At 38.1% G+C, this 27263-nt stretch overlaps 2 protein-coding genes across 9 annotated transcripts in view; one reads left to right on the forward strand and one right to left on the reverse strand.

Annotated features, from left to right (window-relative positions):
* LOC102512215 (sperm-associated acrosin inhibitor) overlaps positions 1 to 4820 on the reverse strand; it is a 269442-nt gene extending 264622 nt beyond the window's left edge. For all 4 annotated transcript variants that reach the window (XR_004318792.1, XR_004318793.1, XR_004318794.1 and 1 more), the window contains exon 1: positions 4327 to 4820. The gene's annotated coding sequence lies outside the window, so the exon portion shown is untranslated. The remainder of the gene's footprint in view (positions 1 to 4326) is intronic.
* Positions 4821 to 4975: 155 nt separating this feature from the next.
* The window catches only part of FBXO38 (F-box protein 38), a 50778-nt gene continuing 28490 nt past the window's right edge, over positions 4976 to 27263 (forward strand). For 3 of the 5 annotated variants that reach the window (XM_014560756.2, XM_006186533.2, XM_006186534.2), the window contains exons 1-8: positions 4976 to 5082; positions 13315 to 13505; positions 17275 to 17408; positions 20140 to 20303; positions 20511 to 20676; positions 23433 to 23570; positions 24781 to 24918; positions 26524 to 26617. In XM_014560756.2, the coding sequence (XP_014416242.1) occupies positions 13378 to 13505; positions 17275 to 17408; positions 20140 to 20303; positions 20511 to 20676; positions 23433 to 23570; positions 24781 to 24918; positions 26524 to 26617 (962 nt within the window). In that variant the 5' untranslated portion in view covers positions 4976 to 5082; positions 13315 to 13377. Of the gene's footprint in view, positions 5083 to 9680; positions 9702 to 13314; positions 13506 to 17274; positions 17409 to 20139; positions 20304 to 20510; positions 20677 to 23432; positions 23571 to 24780; positions 24919 to 26523; positions 26618 to 27263 lie in introns of those variants that run through there. The other 2 variants (XM_032477059.1, XM_032477060.1) reach the window with 2 other exon arrangements.

Raw genomic sequence — 27263 nt, forward strand, 5'->3', positions numbered from 1 at the left:
AGATAAGATTCCTGGATCAGTCTTTACGGCTACAAGCATGTTTAACTCTTACTGAAATGGACTGAATTACAAGGCACTGCAGGAGCCAGGTTATAAGCCAGCCCTACTATATGGACTAGAAGAGGATAAAGAATTATCTCCCAAAGGAATACTGAGGCACTACTGCCAGGAGAAATGAAAGCAAACAAAAACATGCATTGGCACTACCCTCTCAGATGCCTGAATACCTCCTCCAAATCTGAGGTGGTCCTCAAGTCGGCCCGAAGCTCAACCCCTTGCTGTTTTCCTGCCTCTACCACATGTAACTATTTAACCTATTTGTATCATAATAAATTATGATACTCCCAGGAGCTGAAACAATTTGCTGTCTTGGTAGAAAGCAAGGAAGTGCCCATCCCAGAGAGCTAAGCCTTCTGGTAAATACACTTTCATACCCACACAAAATGCTTTGACTTCCTAGTCCACAAACCATGGGCAGTCTGGTATCCTCCCAATTTCAGAGGACCCCCCCCCCCCACCGCAGCATTTATGTTCTCATGGTTACTTCCTGCTCTGTATCCCTAATTCTGCAGAGTTCTCCATCAGCCCCTCATTTCACCTTTTAATACCAATGCCTCACTCTCCACCACTTTGGTGCATGTTAGACTCCCCATTTTCCTTCATTCCTCAAGCACTGTCAAGGCTATTCAGAGTAACAAATGTTTCCTGAAGGTCTGGGATAACAGAGGAGGTTAATGGCTAACACAGCACAGGAAATACATCAGGAGTATTTTTGTTAAAGGTGATGAAATCCAATAGAAACTTATTTTAGGTCAAAGAATTGTGTTCATGCCATTAGGAGGATCTAGGGTGGGCCTTAATTCAAGCACAGCAGTATCCACAGACTTAAGCAATACCATGAGTCTTACTGTCCACCTCTCCCCTCTGCTAGTCTATGAATTTCACTAAATGCTGGTTTCATCATCTCCCATACAGACTCCATCTACACAATGAGATAATGGGTGCTACCATGCGTCCTCCTTGCTTGAGAGCCAAAAGGAAAAGGGTTGGGGTGGGAAGAAGGGAAATCATGGGGCTCAGACAACACCCCTTCATCAATATGCAACTGCAATCCCCTGATATGGGAAATAGAATTTTTTTAAGTAGTTCTCTTATAACCCCCCAAAGATTAAATTTAACCATAGAAATAAGAATTAAATCACATCTATATTGCAATTTGGGTTAAGAAATAGTCCATAAATAATTATCATTTAAAATATTTGTCATATTTTAAGAAAGTATAGCATATTAAAGAATGAATCTCATGATTCCAATTTGAAATTTTTAATTATTGATTTAAACTTAGATTTTAAGTTGAGAGAATAAGAATTTTATTAAGACTAAATATTATTGACATTTTGAAGAGGTGTCACTTGCCATATTTATATCTAATTGAATACAGTTGTAACACTTATTTATGTGGGAAGGTTTTTGCTAAACAATTGAAGTGCTTAAAAAAATTGAGTATCTTTATCCAATCGTTCATTAATTCCTTCACTCAACAAAACTGTGGGCCCACCACCCCATCTGTTGATGTCTGAGAAACTGATTCACCTGGATATTTATTTGATTGTCACCCTTTACCAAACTGAAGGTTGAAATTCATTCACTTCTCACCACAATTATTTCCTTGCACCTAGTCCAATGTCTGGCCCCAGAGCAAGCACTCAGAAAATATTGTGGGATGAATGAATGAACCATGTCAGGCTCAGAATGCAACCAGATTTTGAAAATTACGACTGCTTTCTCCCTGTTACTTTGGAATTTAAGGACCATCAGCTTCTATCCCAGAACTGGGCTCGCCCAGATGGGCCCAATTCACCAGCATCTTCCATTTCTTTCCTTGCAGCAGCTGAGTAAGGTTGATTCACTTATAAGGGGGCAAGGTGCTCATTTAGCCAAGGGCAAGTGAGTCATAGGGTCTGTGAGGGAAAACTGAGTACTGGGTGCAGCTGGGACATGCTGTTTGTGAAGCAAACTAAGACTGAAATTAGTAGCCTGCAACCAATGCATATTGGGCCTTGGAAATCTGATTAACAAGTTACAAATGTATGCTTTTTAAGGTTTAAAATTTAAGCAGAAACCAGCAGTTTGGTCCAAATGAAAAATGAGAAACAAGGGCCTTGTTCCTTAATGTTCACGAAGAGCTCGTGTTTATAGAAGCCTCCCACATAGCTTTTTCTTTTCTTGCCTAATTACCACCTTGTGTTTGGTTTTGAAACTGCAATTCTCTGTGCCTGTATCTTACATATGACATCCTTTCAGAGCATTTCCTTATGTAACTTGGGGAAATTTAAGATGCCGCGAAAGTAAATTGCAGAAATATCATACGCCAAGAATCCAGCCCTTGCAATTTCAAATATAGCTCAGGAAAAGGAAGAAAAAGAAGACTCCGAACAGTCAAATGATAAATGTTGACCTTTGTGGAGTATTTGCTACGTGCCAGACACTCTTTTAAGTGGATTACAGACATTACTTCAAAAAAAAAAAAAAACAAAAAAACGAGAGAAAGGTTGTGGAAAAACTGGAACCCTTAAGCACTGTTGATGAGAATGTAAAATAGTGCTGCTGCTATAGAAAAACTAAAAATAGAAATACCATAAGATCCAGCAATTCTACTTTTGGGTATATATCCAGAAGTATGAAAAGCTGGATCTAGACGAGGTATCTACACACCTGTGTTCACTGAAGCACTATTACAATAGGCATTTAGGTGTACATTGATGGATGAACGAAATATGATAAACACACAATGGAATATTATTCAGCCTTAAAAAGGAAGAAAAGTCTGACACATGGAGAAATCTTAAAGGTATTATGCTAAATGAAGGAAGCCAAACACAAAAGGACAAATGTGTGTGTCTACTTACATGAAAGACAAAGTAGAATGGTGGTTACCAGGGGCTAGGGTGAAGGCGGGGGAGATGTGGGTGGTTATTCAGGGGTTAGGCTGTACATTGTTTCAATTTGGGAAGTAAAGTTCTGGAGGTGGATGGTAGTAGTGTAGTTGCACAACAGCATAAATATACTTAGTACCACTGTACACTGAAAAATGGTTAAAATGGTAAATTTTATGTTATAAATATTTACCACAATTAAAAAGAATCATATAACGAATCATTTACGTACAGACTCAAGATTGTATTAGTGGGGCTACCAGCCTTCCTTTTTGATACCTATGGTAATAAAATCTATAAATATCCAAAAAATTAAAAACAACAAATAAGGTAGTGTGGTAAATTAAAGATGGCCACACATTCTTTACCAGTCCTTCCATTAAGAGGTGACAACTTAGCCTCCTCCCCTTGAATCTGGGCTGGCTAGGTGGCTTCCCTGACCCACAGAGTGTGACAGAAGTAACGCCTGGGACTTCCAAGGCTAGCTCACATGAAGTCCCATCCTCGAGCTTCTTCCTATATTCCCTAGAACAACTCACTTTTTGCTCTATTTCCAAGTGCTGCCTATCAGCCCCTGGGGCTTTGCCCAGACAAACAAAGCAGAGGGAGAAACCTCATTAGGTACTCTAAAGGACAGCTCTGGCGGAGCCCCTGCAGGGCTTGCAGCCTAAACTGCCAACAATGTAACTTCCATTTGAGCCTGAGGTTAGAGCTGCCCAGGTGAGCCCAGTCACCTCTCAGAAGCAGTACAAATTACTGGGTTGAACCACTAAATTCGGCGGTGGTTTCTTAGGTAGGTACCATAACGATGTCCACTTTTGCTTGACAAACCCGAGGCTTATAGTTGAAGTCTCAAGGTAACAGAGTGAGTACCCCGTGATTGACTGAATCCTTGGACGTGGCCCACAACATGGAGGGTCTACTGTAAAGTGATACCCGAATTTTCAACCCCCAACTCCAGAGGTGTTCAAGAGTAAACTGTATTTAAGGGCAAGAATGCGGGATTTGGAGGGTAAAAATCTTGGGTTTCAATCTAGCTGTGTGACAATGAGAAATTATCTCTGGACACAGAATGTCGCATGTCATTTCAGTAACCAAAGGATAGTGTAGCCACCAAGCCCTCAGCCACCGCAGGTGCCCCTTACCCTGCACGCTGAGAGATTCAGGATAGAGAAAAATAGCATACTGGCTAGACAGGGTGCACAACAAAATAGTGATTTCAATAAACCTAGACTCTCACGTCTTCCCATACATATAAAAGCAGTAAATTCATTAACTTAAAAAGTCAATTTTTTAATTAGCAGTAATTCTTTGATATTCAACTATGCGGTTTCTATGTGTTATCACTGCTTTTTGCAAAAACTTCTACACATCCTGGCTCATTCCTTACCTCTTCGGAACACTCCCTAGGAGCTGAGAGTCTGTTCCTCAGGTTTACGTCTTCAGTAAGTCCGACGAATAAAACATAACTCATTTTTCGGCTCTGCGTCTTTTTTCAGTCAACAACCTCTCTGAAGATCATTTTTATATGGAAAAAAACGAGTAAAGCTGGTTCCTGCCCACATGTCGGAGTGGTATAGGGTTTTTGAGACACTGGTGTGAAAAACCCTTTAAAAACTTACAAAATACTGTTAAATACGTACAGAGACAACGTGCCAAAAGTAAAGAAAGCTGATTTAACGTTATCAACTTTAACTGCCCCCTACTGTGTTCTTCCTCGCAAAAAAACTTTCTCTTTTCAGACGAAAGAATTCTGGAAAAATCTCTACTGAAACCTGGCTACTCCGCAAACAAATGCAGCTCCCAGGTGTTCATTCAAAGGCACAGACTAGCAAACCACACAATCTATTAACTACTTGTCGGCGTCTGACTCCACGCTTCCGGCGTCGCGACGCTGTCACGTTAACGAAGGACGCTCTCCGAGCCCGTCCCTAGATGCCACGCTTACCATGGCTGCCCGGCCTGGACGCTCACGTTCCACACCCAACATGGGCACGGGGAGCTGGCCCCGCCCCGGATGCCTACGCTCCGGACGTGCTCAAGGATTGGCGGAAGCGGAAGCGCCCGGGTGGTGGGGGCCGCGGGAAGTGTTTGTCTCGTTTCTCCCTCCCTCTCCACCGCGATAACAAACGGAGGGCCGGCATAGGTGAGGCGGCGGCCGGGTGGGCCGGGGGGACCGGCGCCTGGCTGCGGAGCCGGGACTGCGTGCTGCGGGTGGAGGCGGCCGGATGGAGCTCCGGGGCCGCCGATCACTTGAGCTCTCGGTCTCCGGCTTTGGGCCTAGAGCTCCCCGAAAAGCAGGGACTGAGTTTGTGGTTCTTGGCGTTCGAGGTCCTGGTGGTGGGGTTTGCCACCCTCTCTGAACCTGGCCCAAGATCCCAGCAGCACACATAACCCTCGCAGAGCCTCGATTTCCTCACCAAAACGGGGGTTTTGGCCTGGCCAACTTCTGGGACCCCATCCCACTGCGGGCGTCGCTAATACCACGATTTTAGTGTTAAGTCAGTGTTTAAGTTAATGAATTAAGGCATTTGGTCAGTTTACTGAGGGTATGTCTCTGAGCAGGACGCAGTGAATACAACTTTGAGAGGCGGCCAGCCCAGTGATCGGAAATCCTGAGTTCTAGTGTTACCTTGTCCACCGACTCATTCTCTGACCTTGCCCAGATCTGTTACCCTCTGTGCTGCACGGTTTACAGATCTGTAAAATGAAGGTGTTGGATTTCTCTGATTGCCTCTCCTAGCTGTAGAATCAGATTCTCAACTCCCTTTCAAGGAGCCCTTCCTTAGAGACAGACCTGAAAAGCATCTCTTCTCTACATCCTGCCTAGCCAGGAGGTGGTTTATCAGAGGTGTCTTCCCTGTATTTTCCAGACACCAAGCCGACCAAGGGCAACTGGGTACTTAGGAAAGTTCCTGTGTTTCCTGTGCAGTGAGCAGCTTTGTTCTGAAGACTTTGATTTAGAAAGTGATTCCAGCAGAGTAAAAATACACAAGTGTGAAAAATAGGACACCTTGTTTTTTTTGTTTGTTTGTTTGTTTGTTTGTTTGGAAACTGCTACTCATTTGCTGGTTTACTTTGGGCAAATACTTTGCTTTCTCTGGACTGGAGAATTCTCATCTGGCAAATAAAGGTGTTAGATTGGGACAATAGTTCTTAATCCCCTTTCCCATACTCTCAGCACAACTGAGGAATAAAATAATTGCTCTATAAAACCATGATTTTTCTGGAGGAGGGGAAAGGTGGGGTGTGAAAGGTGTGTATTATGTAGCCATCTAGATTGAAACATCTGTGCTTGTAATTTACAGGTTTTATTTTTGACAGTTACTGGTTTAAGTGATCACTAAGTTTCTTTTCCTCTCTTCAAAATTTGCAATGCTGTGATTCTGATGTCCTCTTTGGGTAAAGAATATAGACTTTTGTGTTTGTTTAAATGACTGTGCCTGGAAGTACATACTTTACTTTTAGTAAGAAGGATACTAAGGCATAGAATAGGAGAAAAAGGAAAAACCAGATTTTAGTAAGGTAAAGTGACAGTGAAATAAAATTAAACTTGAGCTGAAGTTAAAGGCCTGGATCTGTTTTTCAGCACTGGTACTTGCTGGGTTTGTGACTTTGGTCAAGCCAGCTTACCTCTCTGATTTTCACTTTCCTTGTCTGGAAAATGAAGGGTTGGACTGGATGATTCCTCGACTTTTTCAGCACTGTAATTGTTTTCTTTTCTTTTCTTTTTTTTCCTGAGTGGCTCAGTGGATGTGGTGTGGCATTTCTTTAGACGAGAGAGGCTGTGATAAGTAGTAGACATAGAAGATCTATGGTGAAGAATGGTGTCAAATTAAGTGACATGCAATATTACTTTGCATGAGCAAGCTGAAGGCAGTAGAAACTAAAGAAAGGTATTAGAAACGTGAAGGGTTGACCAGATAGGATGACTGAAGACACTGAAAAGTTTTACATGGGAGATATTTTTGGTGAGGTTAGTAAAAGTAAGTTATACTAATTGGAGTGGCTGAGTTGTAAGAAACTGGTGGTAGAATCTATCTCTACTCAGACTGTAAGCTTCATGGGAAGAAAGACTGTCACCCCCTAGCACTTGGTAGGCAGTAATAAATAATTGAAAGAGGGAATGATTGGATGGATGAATGAATAGATAGATAATAGCAATTTAAAAAAGGAGTTTTTCCAGAGAATTGTTATTAATTAGATACAGTGTGGGAAATTGATTCAGCATTGTGAAAGTTTTATAAAAGAAGAGGTCCCTAAGTTTTATGATTAGTTGTAAGGGAAGTCAAGAGAAGCTGGTTTATCTCTATACTCTATAAAGTATGTTGGTAAGAGACAAACACCCTGGAGAATCCGGTGTGATCTGTGGAAGAGAGTAATTAGTAGAATAAGTCAAGCATGGAGGAAGATGTTGACAAGATGGAACAGGTATAAGTCGTACTATTAGGGAGTAAAGGAGTGGATTTATGTAGGACTTTTATCGGTATCAGCGATTGTCAGAATTGTGAACAGTAAGTGTTAAAACTTGTATAATGAAAATAGAGAATTAAAAGGAAAACAACTTGATCTTTGCAAGAAAATGTTGGAGTTCCCCTTCAAGAGGCAGAAATAGCCTTGAGGGTTAAGGTTTAGAAGATAAATTTAGGAGCAACCAGGGTGAATTACATTAGTAGAGGATAGTGTAGTCCAGTTTGGGATAGGAGGAGGTTTGAACTGGCAGGCTGGAAGGAGAGGAGCACACCTAAGAGAAATTGTGTTATGTAAGGGACCTTCCTTACCTTGTTGAGTTTCTCAAGTTTAAAGAATGCTCACAAATAATTCAGGCTTATGCCTTAGAATGTATTTGGGCTGCCAGGACAAAAACGATTCTTCCCGTGGCTAAGGTCTGCTAAACAGCCAGTCACAGTATGACTATAGGAGACCCAGGGCTGTTGTAGGCTACCATGTGGGAGCCTAAATTAGGTGGGCCATAAACTCTAATTTGTGAAGGAGGGTGTGGTCAGCAGCCGTTCTGTCAGGGCATCCAGAAGCGCATCTCAGAGCACTGGGGCATAGCTCTGGAATGCAGGCAGCCAGCCGAGGTGCAGACTACCGATTTGATGACAGGTTGTATAGTGTAGGCTGGGAAGGTTAAATCCCAGCCTGAGCTCTGACACTTAATAAATGCCCTTAGCAAGTGATTTATACTCTCGGGTTCTGTTTGTCCATCTGAAAATTGAGGGACCAGTCTTGGATAGGGACGTTTGGATGAGCTTCCATGTCTCTGTGAAGCACCTGAAATTGTGTATGAGTCTGGGTGTGTTTTGTTTTTCTCTTGGATGGATGTACAGCTTTCTTCATAGTCTCAGATAGGTTTGTGACCCACAAAAATGAAGAACTGTGTGATTAGTCTCTGAGGGCCCCTTCAGCTTTTAACATTCTGGGATTCAGAATGACGTTTCTTTGAGATTTAGAATCCCAGCCTCTAGAACTTGCTGACCTTAGAAAATAACATATAGTGCTGCAAAATATAGTCTCTCCATATTTGTACTCACCTCTCACCCTCCTTGACTCCTTTGCTAGGCCTGCTCCAGTAGGTTAGATACCTTTATCTACTGCTGATAACTGGAATTTCCATCCTTTCCTCTTTCCCTTTTAACCTTCTGCTGCTTTGGACCTTCGCTACCTTGTTGAGTTTCTCAAGAGGCACGTGGTGATATTTTGGAGATAGGGTAGGAAGAAACCAAGACATAGAAGGCTAGTCAGTCATGGCAGTCTTGTGTTCTCACCTGCTGTTATCCCTCATCCCACGAAAAGACAAGCAGTTGAGAGAGAGAGCATGCATACAAGAGAGATAGCATTGTCACTTGGAACTCTGTGTCTTTCATGGTGTTTCCTTCTCAACCAGGGATACCAGGCCTCTGTACTGAGTGCCTGGAATGAAATGCTCTCAGCATACTCTAGTCACATATTTCACTTAAATGACAATGAAGGTAAGTTTAGTTGAAACAGTTGTGTTTGTGTGTGTGTGTGTGTGCATGCGCTTAAAAGAGTTTGAGTGGTGGTAAGGGAAAATAAATGAGTCCATCCTTAACATTGCCAGGGGCACCTACTTGGACTGGGGAGGACTGAGGGATTTCTGCCAGCTATGGGTCCTGAACTGTTAAGTCCCTAAATGGAAGATGGTGACCTGATTATCCTAATGTTCATCTCTACAAGTCCCTTCCCCACCAAAGGCAAGTAGGGGAGTCACTGCTACACCTGCTGTCAAATAAGTAGCTACGTGACCAAGCCTTCAGGTCTAGATGAGATATGGGAAATACGTATACAGTTTCATTTAAGTTTTTGTCACACTCCTACCAATTCAGTTTTGGCCCTTTGGTAGGCAGTGTTAATGCATACCGTAGGTTAGATTTTTGTGGGCTTGGTGGAGACCTAAACTAACCTCTATATAACGTTGTATCTGTGAGTAAATATTTTTTCTGAACTCTAAATAAGTAAACTTATATAAACTCATTGATATTTAAGGTTCAGTCTGGTTCAAAAATTCAAGTGTAGGTTGTGTGCTGGAGCTACTAAATCTGAATCCTACAAAACCACAGCATTGCAGAATAGTAAAGAGCACTAAAAGGTGGAATCACAAGATGGTTCTTCTTAATCATAAGATGATTAAGCGGTGTGAATTTGCTCAAGAAAAAGAAGAGGGAAGGAATAAGAAAGATTTTTAATTAAAGGATGAAAAGTCAAGAACATGGTATCCATGAACAGTTAGAGTTGTCAAAGGTGAGTTTGTTAAAGATGAAATTTGTGCTAAACTATCTTAACTGGAGAATTAACCCATGGTTGGATTGATCTGTACTGGTTAATAGTCTCAACAATGTATCTGCATGCCTCAGGGTAGCTATTGTTACATGTCCTTATTGGAGTAAAATGTGCTTGCATTTTTGCCAGTGCCACAGGCTTGTTGCTGAGATCACTGAGTGCTGTGGTGGCAAACAGAGTGCCCCTAGGAGCACGAAATGGTTCTGAGCAGCCTTGAAGCTACTGGGACCATATGGAATAATGGAAAGACTGATGGATATTCACACATCAGACATTGGCCAATTTATTATGAATAAGGACTTGTCATCACCCAGTGGCAGGACATGGAGATTCTTTTCCTTTTCCTGGCAGAAACATGACCAGTAAAATACTATACAAGTTGCTGTGGGAGAAGCATATGTTAAGTCTCACAGGGAGCTCAAAAGAGGAGTTGAGAAGGAGATTTTTTTTCAGAGGACTTAACATTTCAACTAGATTTTGAAGGCAGAAGAGTGGCTTTCTATGCCAAAAAAAAAAAAAAAAAAAAAGGAGGGGAATAAGGGAAGGACATTCTAGCCAAAATTAGTAGCTTATTAGAAATGGAAAGATGAATGTTAAAGAAACGGGTAGACTGAGGATGTTGATGTGGCTGGAGTGAGTGTCCTGAGGAACAAGTGGTAAGAACTGAAAGATGAGATTGGAAAGGTGGCTTGAGACCAGATTGGAAAGATTTTATCCTCTGGAAACTGGGATTCCTTGTAGGCTAACTGGTTTCTGTTTGGTTCTGTATATTATATTTCTTTAAAAACAATCTAACATTTTCAGACAGTGGAGAAGAATATGAAAAGTAAAAATTTCTTTACTACTTTTCTAAAACCTCTGTTCTTACTCCCCAGAGGTAACCACTGTTAATACTTTGTTGTGGGTCCTTCTAAAATTGTCTCATGCAAACAGAAGCATATTTATACTTTTTCTTTTACGCAAATGGATAATACTTCTGACATATTCCACATCTTGCTTTTTCATTTAATATAGCAATCAGTTGTATTTTAAAAATACAACTCTAGTTTCAGTGTGGATTATGGTATAGTAAGCATTTATTCAGCCGATGACTTATCATGGGCCTACTGTGTAGGCTTTATTCCAGGCCTTGGGGATACATTGGTGAACGTCATTTAGGAAGCCATTGCAATAGCCCAAATGAGGGTTGACAGAGGTCTGAAAGCCAGTGCAGATGAATGCAAGAGCAGAATTGTGGTAACATTGGTAAAAATAGCCCATCAGGTGTCTGGTAAGTGAGAGAGAGCATGATATATTGATGCTGATTTCAACGTTTCTAATCTGGTAAACTGCAGTAGGGAGCACAGGTGTAGGGGTGAGTGTGGGTGTTTTAGGACAGAGCAGGGAGTGGTTTGTGGTTGTGAAGAGAGTTTTGGACCTAATATTTTTGAAGGATGATCAAGGGATTGAGATAAAGGTTTCTGATAGGGAGAGGAAATAAAATAAAGGTCAGCTTAGGAGAGACAGGACTTAGAAGTAGGTATCTTTTTAAGTGTATTTATAGTAGCTGAAGCCTTGAGAATGGATACAATTCCCCAGAGGGAAGAGGGTTCTGGGGTGAACTGGCAAAGGAGACTGAAGTGTGGTCATAGAAGAATGAAGAGGTCCAAGAAAATATCACTTTGGGAGCCAAAGAATGAGTGGGTTTCAAAGAAGGGGTAGTTACCAGTGACCCATCCTACAGAAGGTTCAGATAGGGGAGCACTGAAAAGAGGCTATGGGATTTGATGACCAGGTCAAAATAAACTTAGTGTGGTTTCAGGAATAATCATAAGATGGGAAGTCATTCATTTAGTGGGGGAAGAGCAGTAAATAGGAAAAGGTGGACACTGATGATCAGAAAACGGATAAGCACATTTATAACTTTTTTGTGGGGAGTTCTGAGAGTAAACTTTACTTCTCCAAGAATCTGTTAGCCAAAATGTGATGGATAACATATAAATAAGCTTCTCAAAGGGCAAAATAGATGTCATGTCACAAATTTACTGAACTGTGGCTCATGTGCCTAGTCTTTACAGAATTTCTTAGGTTCATACTACTAGTTGCCTGTCGATACTAATCCACACACAATTCTAAAAGCTTATTTCTTTGGTTTCCCAGGCCATAACTAATTAGAAGCAACAAACTAGAGGGGTGTGTGTGTGTGCGCGTATGAAGTGCAGGGAGAAGCAAGCATGCTGACACCTGCCACAAGTAACAGCACATAACCTTTCAGTAAAGGAAGAAGAGACCATAGTACACACACACAAGCACAAGAAATATGAGAATTCACTTGGCCTTGTAGTTTGCTCCCATTTACTGCTGAAGCAGAGGAACCCCAGGAACTCCATATTGTTCAGTAGTCCCTGAGAATATATCACAGAATATACTGTATATTCAGATTGATAACCTCAGGTCATCAGGAAAAGTTTATGCTTTTATTGAGTCAGCACTGTAAGGAAATAGAAGCATGTGGTCCTCTTTAGAAAGTTTTGATAGTACAGATTATAACTAACAAAAAAGTTGGTACATAAAAAGGAGCAAACACTATTTAAGCTAGAGATTGATTTGGGACAGCAATTATGTACATTACTGTAGCATGGTTAAATTTAAGCTCTGAACTCTAGTTCTCTACGTTGGAGTCCAGATAATTTTCCAGAATTCTTACCAGAGATAATTGATAATGCTATTTAAAGGAGACTATTTTCACATAGTTCCTTTTTAACCTGATCAGCAAAATAAAACAAAAAAACCATCTGACTTTATCTCTTTCCCCCACTCCATTCCTCTTTCCTTCTCCCTTATTTCCCCTCTTCCTCACCTCTCTAAGGAGCAGGAGCAGAGGTTAATTCAGTTTTGCATTTGATACAAAAGTGAATTAACCTCTGCTCTTTAATATTTATGGGAGAGGGAGAAGAGTGGTTTTATTCTTCCTCTGAAGTTACACATAAAATTGAGTGTTTTGTTTTTGTTTTTTGAGGAGGCTGTCCATAGTTTTTGTCAGATCCATAAAAGGATATGTGGCCCACTGGTGGAGTCTGATCCCCTCGCTTTATACGTGGGAGAATGAAGAATTTAAAAGGTGACTTAAATTCGTAGAAGTAGTTTGTGGCAGATCCATGGCTAGAATCTAAGGGTCTTCTTCCTTCTGCTATGTTAGGGGCAGTCCTAGAATCGCAAGCTCCTGGAGTTGGAAGGGATTTTGTCTAGCTGATTTAATGATCTTGCCTTACATTTGAAGAATTTGATGCTTGGTGAAACCTAGAGTGAACTAGCTAGGAAGCAACAGAGTACAGAGAATCCCAGACTCCTCATTCCTTGGCTTTTTGCTCATTCTAAATAATACATTTTAATCCCTACTGCTCTTCAGAAAAAACTGTTCTGTGCCTTTTGTGTAATATTTTTATTAATTTGAATGTAGTCTGCACCATTGTCAGTAGTACTACCTTTGTGTGTCCTGTATTCTAAAACAGACATTGTTTTACCTAGGTTTTATTGGGATAATTTCTGCATCTGGGTCTGGTGTGTTTTCTACACTCTCTCTGCTTGCTTTCAGGTGCTTTGAACTCAAGTAACCAAGAGGAGAGATTTGCTCTTTGACACTGGAGATAACACAGTTATGGGTCCACGAAAGAAAAGTGTTAAAACGTGTCTCATGAATAATGAAATCCCTGAGGAAACAATATCAGATGAAACAAAGGACTATATGAATCAACTTTCACATGAAGTGCTTTGCCATATTTTTAGGTAAGGTTTTGTGTGGTTGACTTTCACCAGCTGGACTGTGTAAGTAGGAGCAAACCTAGAGCTGTGCTGTCCAGTGTGGTAGTTACTAGCTACCTGTGACGTTTAAATGAAGTAAAATGTCCAGTTCCTCAGGTGTACTAGCTGTATGTGGCTAGTGGCTACTGTATAGGATGGCACAGACAGTGAAGACAGAGAGTATTTCCTTTGTAAAGTTCTATTGGACAGCCGTTGTCTAAACTGTTAACATTCCAGGCTTCTTGGAATTCTTAATGACTGATAGATTTGCTGGCTTTCATTATTACGGTGGCATGTGCTTATAACGTAAGGCAGTGGTTTCAGACTTCTTGGCTACAGTCCATAGTAAGAAACACATTTTGCTTAGTATGCACATATATGTAAGTAATTGAAAACCAGTTTTATGAAGTCATACCCATCATTACTACATGCAGTGCACATATTAAAGTTGTTTTGAGATAAACTTCTTTCAAAATCTTTTTAAATTGTTTTTATCTAAACTGTAGTACAACTACTATTAAAAAAAAACAGAAACAAAAACAACCAAAAAAGCTGTCATTCCAATTTCCCCTACTCTCTTCTTTCATTATCCACTCGAATAAACAAATCTTAACATACTTTGTGTCTAGAGGGAGAGACTGGAGTTTGAATCTCTCACTGGACCAGTGGTAGATATACAGATGTAATTATAAGGGTTCAGTGAGACAATGCTTTTAAAGCACTTAATACACTGCATGGCATAAATGCTTGGTAAGTAGTTAATGGTTATGACTGTGTTGTGCCCTTTTTCACATTGCTACATCACAGGTATCATTTTAGTCACCACTTTCTATCCCACTGACTATGACACAGTAATTACCTTTTCACCTTTTTTCTTATGTTCTTTGATCTGAATTGCCTCTAATTTTTCTCTTACATAATACAATTAACTTTTCTAAGCATCTGGATTTTCTGTTGTTTTACATTATTTACCTTGGGGATATTTCCATACATGAAGTACCTAGAAACATTTTGCATTTTTAAAAAATTACTGAATATCTGCAGATTAATGTTTTAGAATAGATACAGAGACTTACTTTAGGGAACCACTGCACTTTGTTTTTCTTTTCTAGTATAAATTTTTAGCTTCTATCTTCTGCAGTTTGTTATTCTGTAACACAATGTAGTTTTGTTTCAGTTCCGTCTGAAAATAGAAGGCCCAATTAAAAGAACAGAATTTTTTTTAACATAACAGGATACCAGAGTTCATCTGGCAAAAAAAAAGTCTGTAGCCAAAATTTTTCAGAAAAAGAATCTAACTCTACCAGATGTTCAAATGTATTCTAAAATTATACAATAATTAAAGATTTGGTACTGAAGAAGATATCTTGCCAGACATTTGGGTAAAACATAAACATGTGTAGGCTCCTTATGTAGATTCAAATATACATGGGGACCTAGTTTATGATAAAATTGGTAGTCACATCAATGAGGAAAAACTGAGTGAATTATTCAGTGATGAATTCACAACCTAAAAACATTTGAAGAAAATAATAAAAGCATGTTCTTATCTCTTATATCTGAAAACTGAATTATAAACTTATCAGTGAATTAAACAGTGAAGCTATTAAAATTCTTCTAGAAGAAAGCATAGGTAAAATTGTTTCTAGGGATGTGAGTAGATGTTTGCTAACTAATGGTAGGACATATTCCTGAACAAATTTGACCATATTTTAAATTGAGAGTAGATCAGATTTTGCAGTTCAAATAGAATATTCAAATAGAAGGGGTGGGGTCAAGTAGAAGGATGTCACCCTGGTAATAAAGGAAAAGCATGCAGCAGATGGGCAGAAGGGAAGGAGAGCTGTGACCTAAGCTGCCTACTTGAATTTGGTATGAGATGCTTATTCTAAAAATAAACATTTATTTTTAGGCTTCTGAAGTTTTTATTTGAGGAATCATTTTGTAGTCTTGTAGTAACTATTTAGCATGTTTTCATGAAACAAGAAAAACTACAGCTTCCTTAAAAGAAACCTAATCTTTGCTGTACCTGCCATACGTTAAACATATCTTTTCTAAAATATATTTCATTTGCCTTATCTTTGAAGTAAAAATATATTTTGTTTTCTAAGGGCAAATATGATATAAAATAATCTTCGTAAGATTACTGATACTTATATTTCAAGGGGGTATAATATTAACTCAGGCAGATACTTTGGATAAAAATCAATGATTTGGGTAAGCAATGTTTTAATGGCAAAACTATTTAGAAAATAAATTCAATATTTTTCATTGTTTATAAAATGTGTAGTCCTGTAGTTTCTGAAAATTATCCTACTTATGTCTAAGTTATGGAAAATATAAATTAAGTTAGCAGTAATGCTTTTTTTTTTGGTAGAAAATTTGATGTGACTTTATTCTCTTTATTTAAATAGTTTTAAAGGAAAAAGCAGGGGGGCCAGAAGTAGAAGAGAATGGAGCAGAGAAATATTCAGCAGGCATACTTGGTCTTCCCTTTAGAATTAGCTTAATTTTTAGGAATTAGACAGACCCACCTGTTGACATCCCTCCTCTTTCTCTCTTACCTAGCTGTTGACTTTTTACTGGTTAACTTTCCTGAGCCAATTTTACCACTTGTAAAGTGAAATAATAATAGCATCCACTGTATCAATGAGGGTTCTAGCAGGAAAGAAGCTATACTTGGCTGGAATCTGAAGATAATTTAATAAATGGATTATTTAGAGAGGTGTAGTTAAGGTTAAGGGTACCAATAAAGGATGTTCAGGAATTTAGTTCAGCTAGGGGACTAGCTGAAAGCCTTTGCCCTGCCTTCCATTGGCCAAAGTCAACTGATCGCCAGAGGGGTGGAGAACACAGCAGAACAGAGAAGGGAAGAAAAAGGACTGGGGGAGGGCTGTGTTGCAAACAAGAAAACAACTTAGCTTGCAAAATTGCGGAAACAGTGACACAATACCGAGTCAAGAAAGTGTAGCTTTTGCCTTTAAAAAAAAAAAATTTAATCTAGGTTATGCCTGGAGGTGTGTTAAGAAAGAGAGATGAGATTTTCTATCTTTCAGAATATATATTGGTATTACTGAAAACAGAACAAAAGTAGTTGAAAAGTTTCAGGAGGGAAGAGATAATGGGATGTGGGAAAAGAGGAAATTGTAAATCAGATGAGTGTTTTCACTTAATGCTTATGCAATACTTTTATTAATAAGAGTATGTGATTAAAAGGTAAAAGATCTAGGAAAAAATGTGTAGTATATAAACTTAGTGTACATATTTGTTGATGAAGAAAATAATAGAGTTTCTGGGTGGTGTTGAACAGGAGCAGAGGAATTCTTCTTTAGCCATGGTAGGAAATGGATTCTATAAAAGCTATGAAATAATATTGGTTAGGTTCAGATTGATCAGTTCTCTCTGATATTTTGTACGTTTCCTTAGCCTCATGCCTTGAAATATACTGAAATTTTTTCCTTCCTTTTTTTTTTTTTTTATTTTCTTTGTTGGTAAAAACTTAAAAGGAGAAAAGCAGGATGTATCAACTGCTCTGTGGAGCGAGCTCACTACTTTATTTAGATGCTTGAGTATTTGCTGATTCATTTTTTTAAGTAAAAAGCTATATATGCATATTAGTCTTAAAAATATGTGAATATTCCTAATGTCTTATTTCATTCGAGGGGTGGGAGATTGGAGGAAGGAAAAAAATAACCTGTCAGTGAGAGGAAGTACTTACCCATTTGATAAATATGAGTTTCTTTTTCTCACAAAGGTACCTCCCTCTGCAGGATATCATGTGTATGGAATGTCTTTCCCGGAAGCTAAAGGAAGCAGTAACCCTATATCTGAGAGTTGTGAGGGTTGTGGATCTCTGTGCAGGGCGGTGGTGGGAGTACATGCCAAGTGGTAAGTGGATTTAGCCTGTAATGTACAGGGGAGCCCTACTGGAAACTGATAATAATGTTTCAATCAAAAGCTCCTTGTTGTCTTGGAATAGGCAGTCTAAGGCATCTTGTAGGTAGGGAGGCTGGATTTTATCTAAATTATTTAGGTTGATAAAATACATTTTACCTGTTTTAGTGGTCTCTTTTCATTTCCTGCTCCATAAGAAGCTACATTAGTCTGTTTCACAAATACACGATTGGAGATTACTTATTGACCCTTGATTGATTAAATATATATCTGCCATGTTAGACAAAGTGCCCTTTCTAACACGATGCAAGTTTTCATAGTTTTCCTGTACCCCTTAATGGCACCTTTTGGTTAAAAAATATTTTTTAATTTTTGTAAAGCTGCTCTAGTTGTGGACCACAGAAATTGTACTTTTGGAACTTTCATTTCTCTAGCACTTTTAAAAGGCCTATACTAGGTCTTGGAGATTTCTCAAATAATGCATTGGCCTTGCAGGTGAAGAACTCCGAGGTAGTGGTCTAACCACAACAAATGGACTTCAGTTAAAAAGACCACCAGAAAAGAAAGTTGATGACTTTAGTTAAGCAGAGCATACTTGAAAGGGAAACATTAATATTTAATGGCTAATCAGGCTTCTTTTCAGTTAATACCAATTTGTTAATCGGTGCCCTTTAGTTACTGTCGTTTAGCAATTTTGAATGTCTTTTGTTTTTTACTGCCTTTTATCAACAATATTCATATCCTGAATATTGTTGATGAAAGTGTGATGAAGCTGTGGGGCTAGCCAAGGAGGGATGGGGCCTTAATAGAAGTGAAGGGCTAGGGAGATAATTGTCTTGTTCTGTTCTACTGTGTTGACCAGAGTTTATCACTGTATCTTTTTGTGAAGACCATTGCAAAGTCTTGAGGCTAGAACTTAGCTTGGTGGGAGGCGGACCATATTTGCATTCAGATACTTAAAAGAAACGATCCTAAGAGAGAAGGATTTATCATGTTCCAGAGAGTGATTATTTATAGCAAGACAGAAAAAAAGTAGGGTACTGTGAAAATGACTGTCATTTCTCATTATTAGATTTACTTTTAATAGAGGTTAGGCCAGTAGGAATTGTGGAGATGGGGTTAATGCACTACATAAAGAGACAAGATAGCAGAGCTCCCGTGTGGTACAATATCTCAATTAAAATCTCTGCCCCTATCAAATTAGAAAAGAATTTGTCTACACATTGCTGATTTCTTTTAGACTGTGATAAATACCTGTGAGCCCAAGGCTTCCCATCCCTGCAACAAATGTGAGAGAGTCAAGGCAAACAGTCTTTGGCTAGAATAAGATCTCACTAACCCTGCTTTGCTAATGCCACCTTGGTCTAGTCTCTGGAGTTTAAACTCTGATTCTCTACACAGTAATGCTAACTAAGGTTTTTGTATAGCACTTTATGGTTTACATATGTTTGAACCGTACTCTCACACCATCTTTGTAAAGAAGGTGGAGCGTTACACATTCTTTGGTAAGAGGTAATGTGTAATGTACAACAAAAGAGGATGGACATTGACAGAGGTCAAGTTCATTTTTTACATTTGTGATAACCTTTTTCACTGGGTTGTGAGAATAGATAAGAAAACATGTAAAATGGTTAACACACTGAATGGCTCAGTGAGTAAAGTTGCTGTACAAGACAACAGTAAGAACTGTTACTATAATTAGGCCAGGTAGTCTTTGAGGTCCCTTCTTACTCTTCATTTTTGTGATTCTGAAGTTAACATACCTAGGTTAGGCCTTGTACAAGCAGAACAACTTTCGAAAACTGTAGTATGTGATTTGGGGCTTCAATTTTATTCTGGAAAATTAATATTTTCATTTGTCATTAGTGAGCAGACAGTTGGCTTTCTGACAGCCTCCATTAAAAACAAAAAAGCCCCAGGTAATAAAGTATCATCTGTATGAGACCTGTTCTCCTCACTTACGTCACCGGCAGCTCCTGCGGTGGAAGTAACCCGTCTCTCTCTTCCCATCTAGTTGATTCCCACCGTGAAACACAACTGGACACCCCGATAGTTTTCTGTCCACTCAGCATCCTCTCATTTTGGATCACTTAAGTTCTCTCAGCAAACTTGCATCTGTCTTTTTCAGGAGAATGAGTTGTCTAAAATGTCATGAGAGTGATAGTTAAATACAAGATAGAAGTAATTATTGGGAAATGGATAAACTAAGAGAATCTAGTTTGAGATGGGATTTAGGTTAAAGTTGTGAGCTTCCTGGAGATGGGGCTCATATCTTACTCATTTTTTTAGTTGTGTGCTGTGTAGAGCCTAGAGGTTTTATGGACCAGAGCACCTTTAGGGGAGGAGGATGGTGGTTAGGTGGGTGGTACTTCCTCACTTACCAGTCAAGTAGGTCCAAGCTATCTGGGTTAAAAGCATATTGTTCCTGGCTGAAGATTTCTGTGCCTTAAAAGCAGCAGCTACAACAAAAAAGAGAATAATAAATTAAAAGTGTCAGCTGTAAAGTATCGATTCAGAATAAGTGGAGTTTGACACATTTCCTCTGTTACTAAAGGAATTCTTTTGTTTAACCATTTGTTCAGCTGTAGTGTTAGCCTTATGAAAATTTAAAAAGGAAATCTCTTTTTTTGTTGTTCTTTTAACTTTTGATGAAAATTATAAGTGCCTGCTCAATATTGACCAGTAGAAAGATGAGCTTGGCTCTAAATGCTTCTGAACTTCTCAGGCTTCACAGATTCCAGTTTTCTGACACTATTGAAGAAGATGCCAGATGTTGAACAGCTATATGGCCTTCACCCTAGATACCTTGAGAGGCGAAGGGTACGGGGCCATGAGGCTTTTAGCATTCCAGGAGTTCTGGAAGCTTTGCAGGCATGCCCAAACCTAGTGGTAAGTGCACCTGGTTGAACATTTGACATCAACTGATTGATAAAATACTAAATTCAAAGAATGATAGAACATGTTCACTCACTTGCAAATTTCATCCACAACAAACTTAAATTCCATTGCATAGTTAGCATCTTATGATACAGAAATAGAAGCCTTGGATGCTAAATTAAAAGCCTTTCTTATGCTTGCTTCGGCATTATTTTGTAGGGTGTGGAAACTTCTCATTTGGAATTGGTAGAATCCATTTGGACATATATGCCGCATGTTCATATTTTGGGGAAATTTCGTAATCGTAATGGAGCATTTCCAATTCCTCCTGAAAATAAACTGAAAATTCCTATAGGAGCCAAAATTCAAACTTTACATTTAGTTGGTGAGTACATGTTTCTTGGGCTGCTTGTGACTCCTTGAAATGCCATACAACTGAATATTCACCAAAAGGGAATAATGAGGATTTTAGAAATGGCTTTGCTGATTGATGGTGGCAAAAGAAATGCTTGTGAGACTCGCATAAAAATTCAGATTTCTCATTAAAGAGTCCTGGGTGGTGGGGGAGAGGGAATACAGCAGGTAGAATACAGTAGGTGAGAGAATTACTATTTCACAACCAATATGTTCTCTGTTTGGAAGACAGTTTTAATAGTTTTAAAAATTGTTGGGTTTTTTGTTTTGCTTTGTTTTTTGAATGAGGCAAAATCCTGCCCTTGCTCTCTAGTATCCACCACTTGGTACTTGTCCTACCCTCCAGAGGAGCGTTCTTCCCTACAGCTTTCTGTGATGATGGAAACGTCCTGTATTTGACCTATTCCATATGGTACCCACTGTGGGTAGTGAAACAGAGGAACTAAATTTTTATATTTGATTTTATTTTATGTTAATTTATCAAATAGCCACATGTAGCAAGTGGCTGTTTTATTATACAGCTGAGCTCTAGAACACCGCAGAATAAAAACATCACGGATAGCTCTTAGTAACATGTATATTCTCCAAGCAGAAAATCCCCCTGTGTTCTTCAACCCAGAGCCGATAGAAAACTGCCACTTCTTTTTTTTCCCTGAGAAATGAGGAAGAAGTGATCTTATTTCAAAGACCCTATTTGCAGTGGTCACAGTGTGCACTCTCCATCTAAATATCCTCTGAAATTGTATCCCAATAATTTCAACCTGAGAAAATGATAAAGACGGATATTTTCTCAAATTTAATTTGTCATCTTTGGAGATACTCCTCTTACTATAGTCTGACTTTTACTATTTTTTCATCATTTTATTTAAAATATACATACTGAGTAGCTGCTGTGTTCCAAGCATTATTTCAGGTATTGGGGATGGTCCTGAAAGAACTGGGCATTTCTGAAACTGGGTCAAGTGGTGAAGGGAGAGCAACAGGGATGATAAGAAGTAGGTCTTAAATAAGATTCAGGTACGCAATTATGGAAGAAGAGTAAAGTTCTCTAGCAACCCTTCATTTACAAGATCAAGAAGTGGTTCTGATTAAGGACTTGGATATCTAGTTTGAATTTGGATTTTCAGATAATAAAGGAATTCTGTAATATCTAAAATCTATAATATCTAAAATTTATAGTATGTGATGTCAGAGACTGTGTTTTTTTATCTTTATATTTTCCATGATGCCTGCCATAGTTCATTGCAAATATAATAAGTCCTTGGTAAATTTTGTTGAAATGCATTAATTCATTTGATTAATTCAACAGTTTAACACTGTGATGGTGATACAAACGTGTATAGTAAATTAATGAACATGCTGGGGAAGACAGGTAATTGTGTCATTTGTTTATAGAATGGATTTGGGGTAAAATGTGGATTGAGCATAGAGTATAACAGTCTTGTCTGGATCTGCCTCACCCTTGCTACTTTGGGTTTCCTAATCAGAACTACCACCATCATGGTAGATGTTAAATGTAACTTTGTGAATTTTGTGTCTTGAGTCTCAATTTGTACCTCACTTCCTCTGCTTTTCTTCCTTTGGACTAATCCCCAGTTTTACTTCCCATCTGTTGCCATACAGTGTTTATGCATAGTTCAAAGCTAAAGCTAACTATGCTTTTCTGGGTGGACTATGTTAAGCAGTAATCCTTATAGTAGGAGCATTCTGCAGAATTTAGCTTTTAAAGAACCAACCATTCAAGTACTCTTGATTTTGCTTTTTCTAGTTGCTTTTGCTAGCAGGGTGTGCTGACTCAAGATTAAAAGTTGTATTAAACTGGTTTTGCCAGCTATTGTTTTTTAAATGCCATCACTCTGAATCCTTGGATTTCTCTGAGACTTGTGTCACTTCCTTGGCTTCTCCCTAGTCTACAATGTTTAGACTCTTGGGCAGCTTCCTTGAACTGCTTCCTTCCATAAGAATTTTCAAGTTACCCATCTTCTTTCTTCTTCCATATCTCGGGACTTTTCCTCCCACTCTGTATCCCCCTTCTTCCAGACATGGTTCTCTGCAGGTATGATTCCTAGTAGTAGTGAGCCATTTAGTGATCAGAAGGATAAAATGTCTTTATCAATTTGAAATATTAAAACAGCTGACAAGTTTCTCACTTTCTCATTCATGCTGACTGGCTTCTGCCACACATTTACAAATTCTTAAGACTCAGAAATTTATAGAGACAGTTTTAATCTCTGTCTCTGGATACCATCCAGAAACAATGATATTTAAAGCCAGCTAGCCTGCCTTTGTTCTGAGAAATTTAGTTTCCCACTGATGGGGCAGTGGACATTGGTAGTCAAATAGTAGTTTTGTGTATTCCTCCCCCATCTTGTTAATTCTGCTTTTAGTAACCTTTTTTCCTTTTACATCTACTGGGAAAAATGTATCCTAGAAAACTGTAGAGTTACAAGAAAAACTTATGTATAAAATGTAGAAATACTTTAAAAATCCTATCTTCTCATATACCTTTTCTAAAGAAATAACAAAGTAGTCTGTTCATGGTTTGCTTAAATTGTTGAAGCCTATTTTAAATAAGTTATCTTGATAGACTTTACTTGGGTAATTTGTTCTCACGAAGCTATCCATGAAGGATATACATCATCAACTTGAAAAATAGATTGTTATACACGGAATACAGAGTCTTTTAGTTATTTTCTTGTTTGTTCTTTTTTTGTATATATACTTTAGGGGTGAATGTTCCTGAAATTCCTTGTATCCCAATGCTAAGGCACCTTTATATGAAGTGGGTAAGACTCACTAAACCACAGCCGTTCAAAGATTTTCTTTGCATCAGCTTACGAACTTTCGTCATGAGGAACTGTGCAGGTAATGGTACATAGTTGTGGAATTATACATACAGAATTCTAAATATATGCCTAAAGCAAACTCCATAGCTACATTTGTAAATGAAATTGTGCTGTTACTATTTATGTTTTGTAACTTACTTTATGAAGATAAATGTACCTTTTGTTTTAAAGATAGTAGACATATGATTTGTGTTTGACCCTTGGCAGAAAAAGTAAAGTGTCACAATATCTACATATTCCTTATAGGAACTTTTTACCTTTTTATAGGATTGTTTTAATAAATTTTTGTTTACTTTCTTTGTCTCTGGTCCCCTAATCATCCTGCATGTAAATAGTTCTCTGACCTAATCGACTTTAAAGCATAAAACATTGCTTTTATGATACTAGTTTTCTGTTCAGAAACCTTCAGTGTTTCTGTTCCCCTAGTGTGTCAAGTGAGAACTGTCCTGCTTCAGAGTTCATGATGACCAGAGCCCCTCTTGATATCATTATTTCTGACTCCTTTTCAAGATATGCCTTCTTTCAGTCAGGCCTGCCCACTTGGTGTTCCCAAACAACCATACCAGTTTTCACTTCAGTGTCTTTCTTTATTATTGTTTCCATGTCTGGAGGTAGACACTTCCTTCCTTCTTTTTACTTGTATACATTCTTCAAGTTTTGCCTCTTCAATTTACTTTCCCCTTTTTCTTTTTTATGTAGTACATCAGATCTTATTTTTGTACTTGATATGTTCTTCCTTTTTATCCCTTTATAATTATTCATGTTAGTTTTATGTTCATGTCATTTGCAAGCTGTTTGATGTATAGGATCCTATCTTTTGTGATCTTCTGTAACAGCTAATACAATACTGGTCACGTAGAGAGGTGTTTAAGTCATTGAGCTATTTATTTGAGTGAAAGATCAAATTTTCAGCTTGGCTTTTCCCCCTTAGTTATTTTGAGCTCAAAATTATTGAGACTTCAGGGAATCTACCAAAAATACTAAATATCTCTCCAACATTACTGAAAAATTCTTATGCTGAATAAATATATGGTTAACAGAAGCTGAATAAGTATGTGGTTAACAGACTAACACTTTCTCTTTTCCATTGAGAAGTATAAATTGCAGAGAGCCAACCATTTGGCTGTCATTTTCCGATGTAGAATTTATTTATAAGATTCATTTCGGTTACTGATTTGAAAATTCATCTTGACAGTTTACATTGTTCCGTTGAAATTTTTTTTCTCCAGGACCCACAAACTCCTTGAAATATGTCCCTTTAGTAACAGGCTTAGCCTCTGCCCGCAACTTGGAACATTTGGAAATGGTTCGAGTTCCTTTCCTTGGAGGCCTTATCCAACATGTAGTTGAAGACAGTTGGAGATCAGGTATTCATTTTTCTTTAGTTACAAAGTATTTTAAAAATCAGTGTAGAAAATTCATTAAGCTTTTATTTAGCTTCTTCTCTGAGTCTTTAAAAGAAAATACTTGTTAGTAATTGCACTTTCTATCTGATGTACTTGATGAAGAATACGTAACCATGAGTGTGGGCTAATATTCATTTCCTTTTTATGCAATGTTATGCAGTCTCAAAATAAATAGTAGAGTGATAAGGCATGTTTTCTGGCTTTTTAAATATTAGTACTTAGTTAATAATTCATGTTGTATTTGGAATCTTTCTGAGAAATGTGAACGGAGATATCCTAGTGCCTTTTGCTGAGGAGAGATGTTTTTTGACTTAGACACTTTAGGTCTATAAAAGAACTCAGGCATTGGTAGTGTTAATTTACCATTTGTCTAATACTTTATAGTATATAAAATGTTATCATGTTTGTAAGTTGGATATTAGATCCATCCATCAGATAATGGCTTTTCAAAAGAAAAAAACATTTTACTCTTTAGCTTTGTTAATTATATTTTAAGTGATATGTAATAGAATTCTGTTATCTCCTCATTGCAACAGAAACACCAAGTTTAGCTATATAGATAATTCATAGCTGGGAACTAAAAATATAACTTTGGATATCCAGCATACAAATGGAAAATCATCAAGTACCATTGGTAACAAATGGACATTATCATTAATACATTAAAATATGACTATGCAGTATATTTTTAGACGTTTTGTCAGTTAATCAAGTCTGGTCTAAGTGTTCATTACATTGTGTTAAGGGGATGGTGCAAGTTCCCTCAAGATCAACAGCATTATTTTTATTCCATGGCTGTAGCTAATAGGATAAAGTCAGAAGGGAAAAGATGACTACTGTGGAATCATTCATTAGAGAGAAGACCTGGAGAGAATTGCCAAAAGCAGAGTTTGTATAAGGGGCCTAAAAGTGGAACAAGACTTTTCTTCCCTAATAAATATTTAAGAGTGACTTCCCCTTGTATTTTACTTAAGGACCCAGTGTACCTCACACAAAAGTTAATTCCAGATGGATCATAGATCCAATGTAAAAAAAAAGTTTTTGAAAGAAAAGTTAGCATGTCTTCTTGACCTTTGATAGGCAAAGATTTCTTAAACAGTGTACCAAAAAGCACTTACCACAAAGAAAAAAGTTGGTAAACTGTGCTAAATTAAAATTTTTGTGTTCATCAAAAGGCACTATTAAGAGTTAAAAAGCCAGGCTATAGAATGGGAGAAGCTATTTGTAATACGATATCAGACAAAGGGCTTGTATCCAGAATACATAAAGGACTCCTAAAATTATTAAGAAAAGGTCAGAAAACCCAAGTAGGAAAAATGGGAAAACATTTTGAATAGAAAAGACTTCACAAAAGAGGATAATTAAATGGCCAATAAACATAAAAATGACAGATTTCACTAATCAGTAGGGAAATGCAAATTAAAACCACAGTGGGATACACAAGCACTAAAATGATGATGCCTAAACAAAGCATTACCTTCTAATTGTGTGTAAATGCTTTACTGACAGTGCTCTGGTCAAATGAAGTTTGTATCATTTTGTTTTTTCCCTTTCTCCTTTTACTAGGTGGTTTTAGAAATTTGCACACTATTGTTTTGGGAGCTTGCAAAAATGCACTTGAAGTAGATCTTGGTTACCTCATCATCACTGCTGCCCGTAGGTATGTTTCCTCTTCACATTGTGTCTTATGTCTTGGAATATATATGTTTTTCCCTGTTTAACAAAAATTGGGGGAAATATGTATATGATGTTTAATCATGCCTTGTTCAGATTTAAAATGCAAAGGAATTGTTTAGACTCACTTAGTGGTTGTCTTCCTTTATAACCGATGACCAGGTGAGCTGCACTCCGGACCCAACAAGCTCTGAAAGGGCTTGTTCTCATTAGAGAAAAGCAGTCAATTATCTGGGTGCCTGAGAGTCCAAAAGAAGTCCGTATTGCTGCCCTGAGTCTGTAGTCCTCTCAGGAACCATTGTCTCAACCTTTGAAAGATTTTTTGAATTGTTTTGGTTAGTGGGTGGTAATATTTGCTATTCAGAAATCAGTATTTTAAGTCAGCTTTTTAGAGTCCTGACCTTCAACATCTTTATGTTTTCAACCTATCTTTCATATCACTTTATGCCACATTTCCTATTTTCTATGTATATCAAACGTCTATCTCTGCTTTACTTTTATGACATTTAAATTAAATAATCATTTTTAAATTTGTTTTAAGAAGTCTTGCTTTCCATCAATAGAACATTAAGAATATAAATAAAACAAAACTATATCTAAGTTTAAGTAGATAGGTATTGTTACCTACTATA

The sequence above is a fragment of the Camelus ferus genome, chromosome 3 (genome assembly GCF_009834535.1).
Source record: "Camelus ferus isolate YT-003-E chromosome 3, BCGSAC_Cfer_1.0, whole genome shotgun sequence".
In the NCBI taxonomy this organism is placed as follows: domain Eukaryota; kingdom Metazoa; phylum Chordata; class Mammalia; order Artiodactyla; family Camelidae; genus Camelus; species Camelus ferus.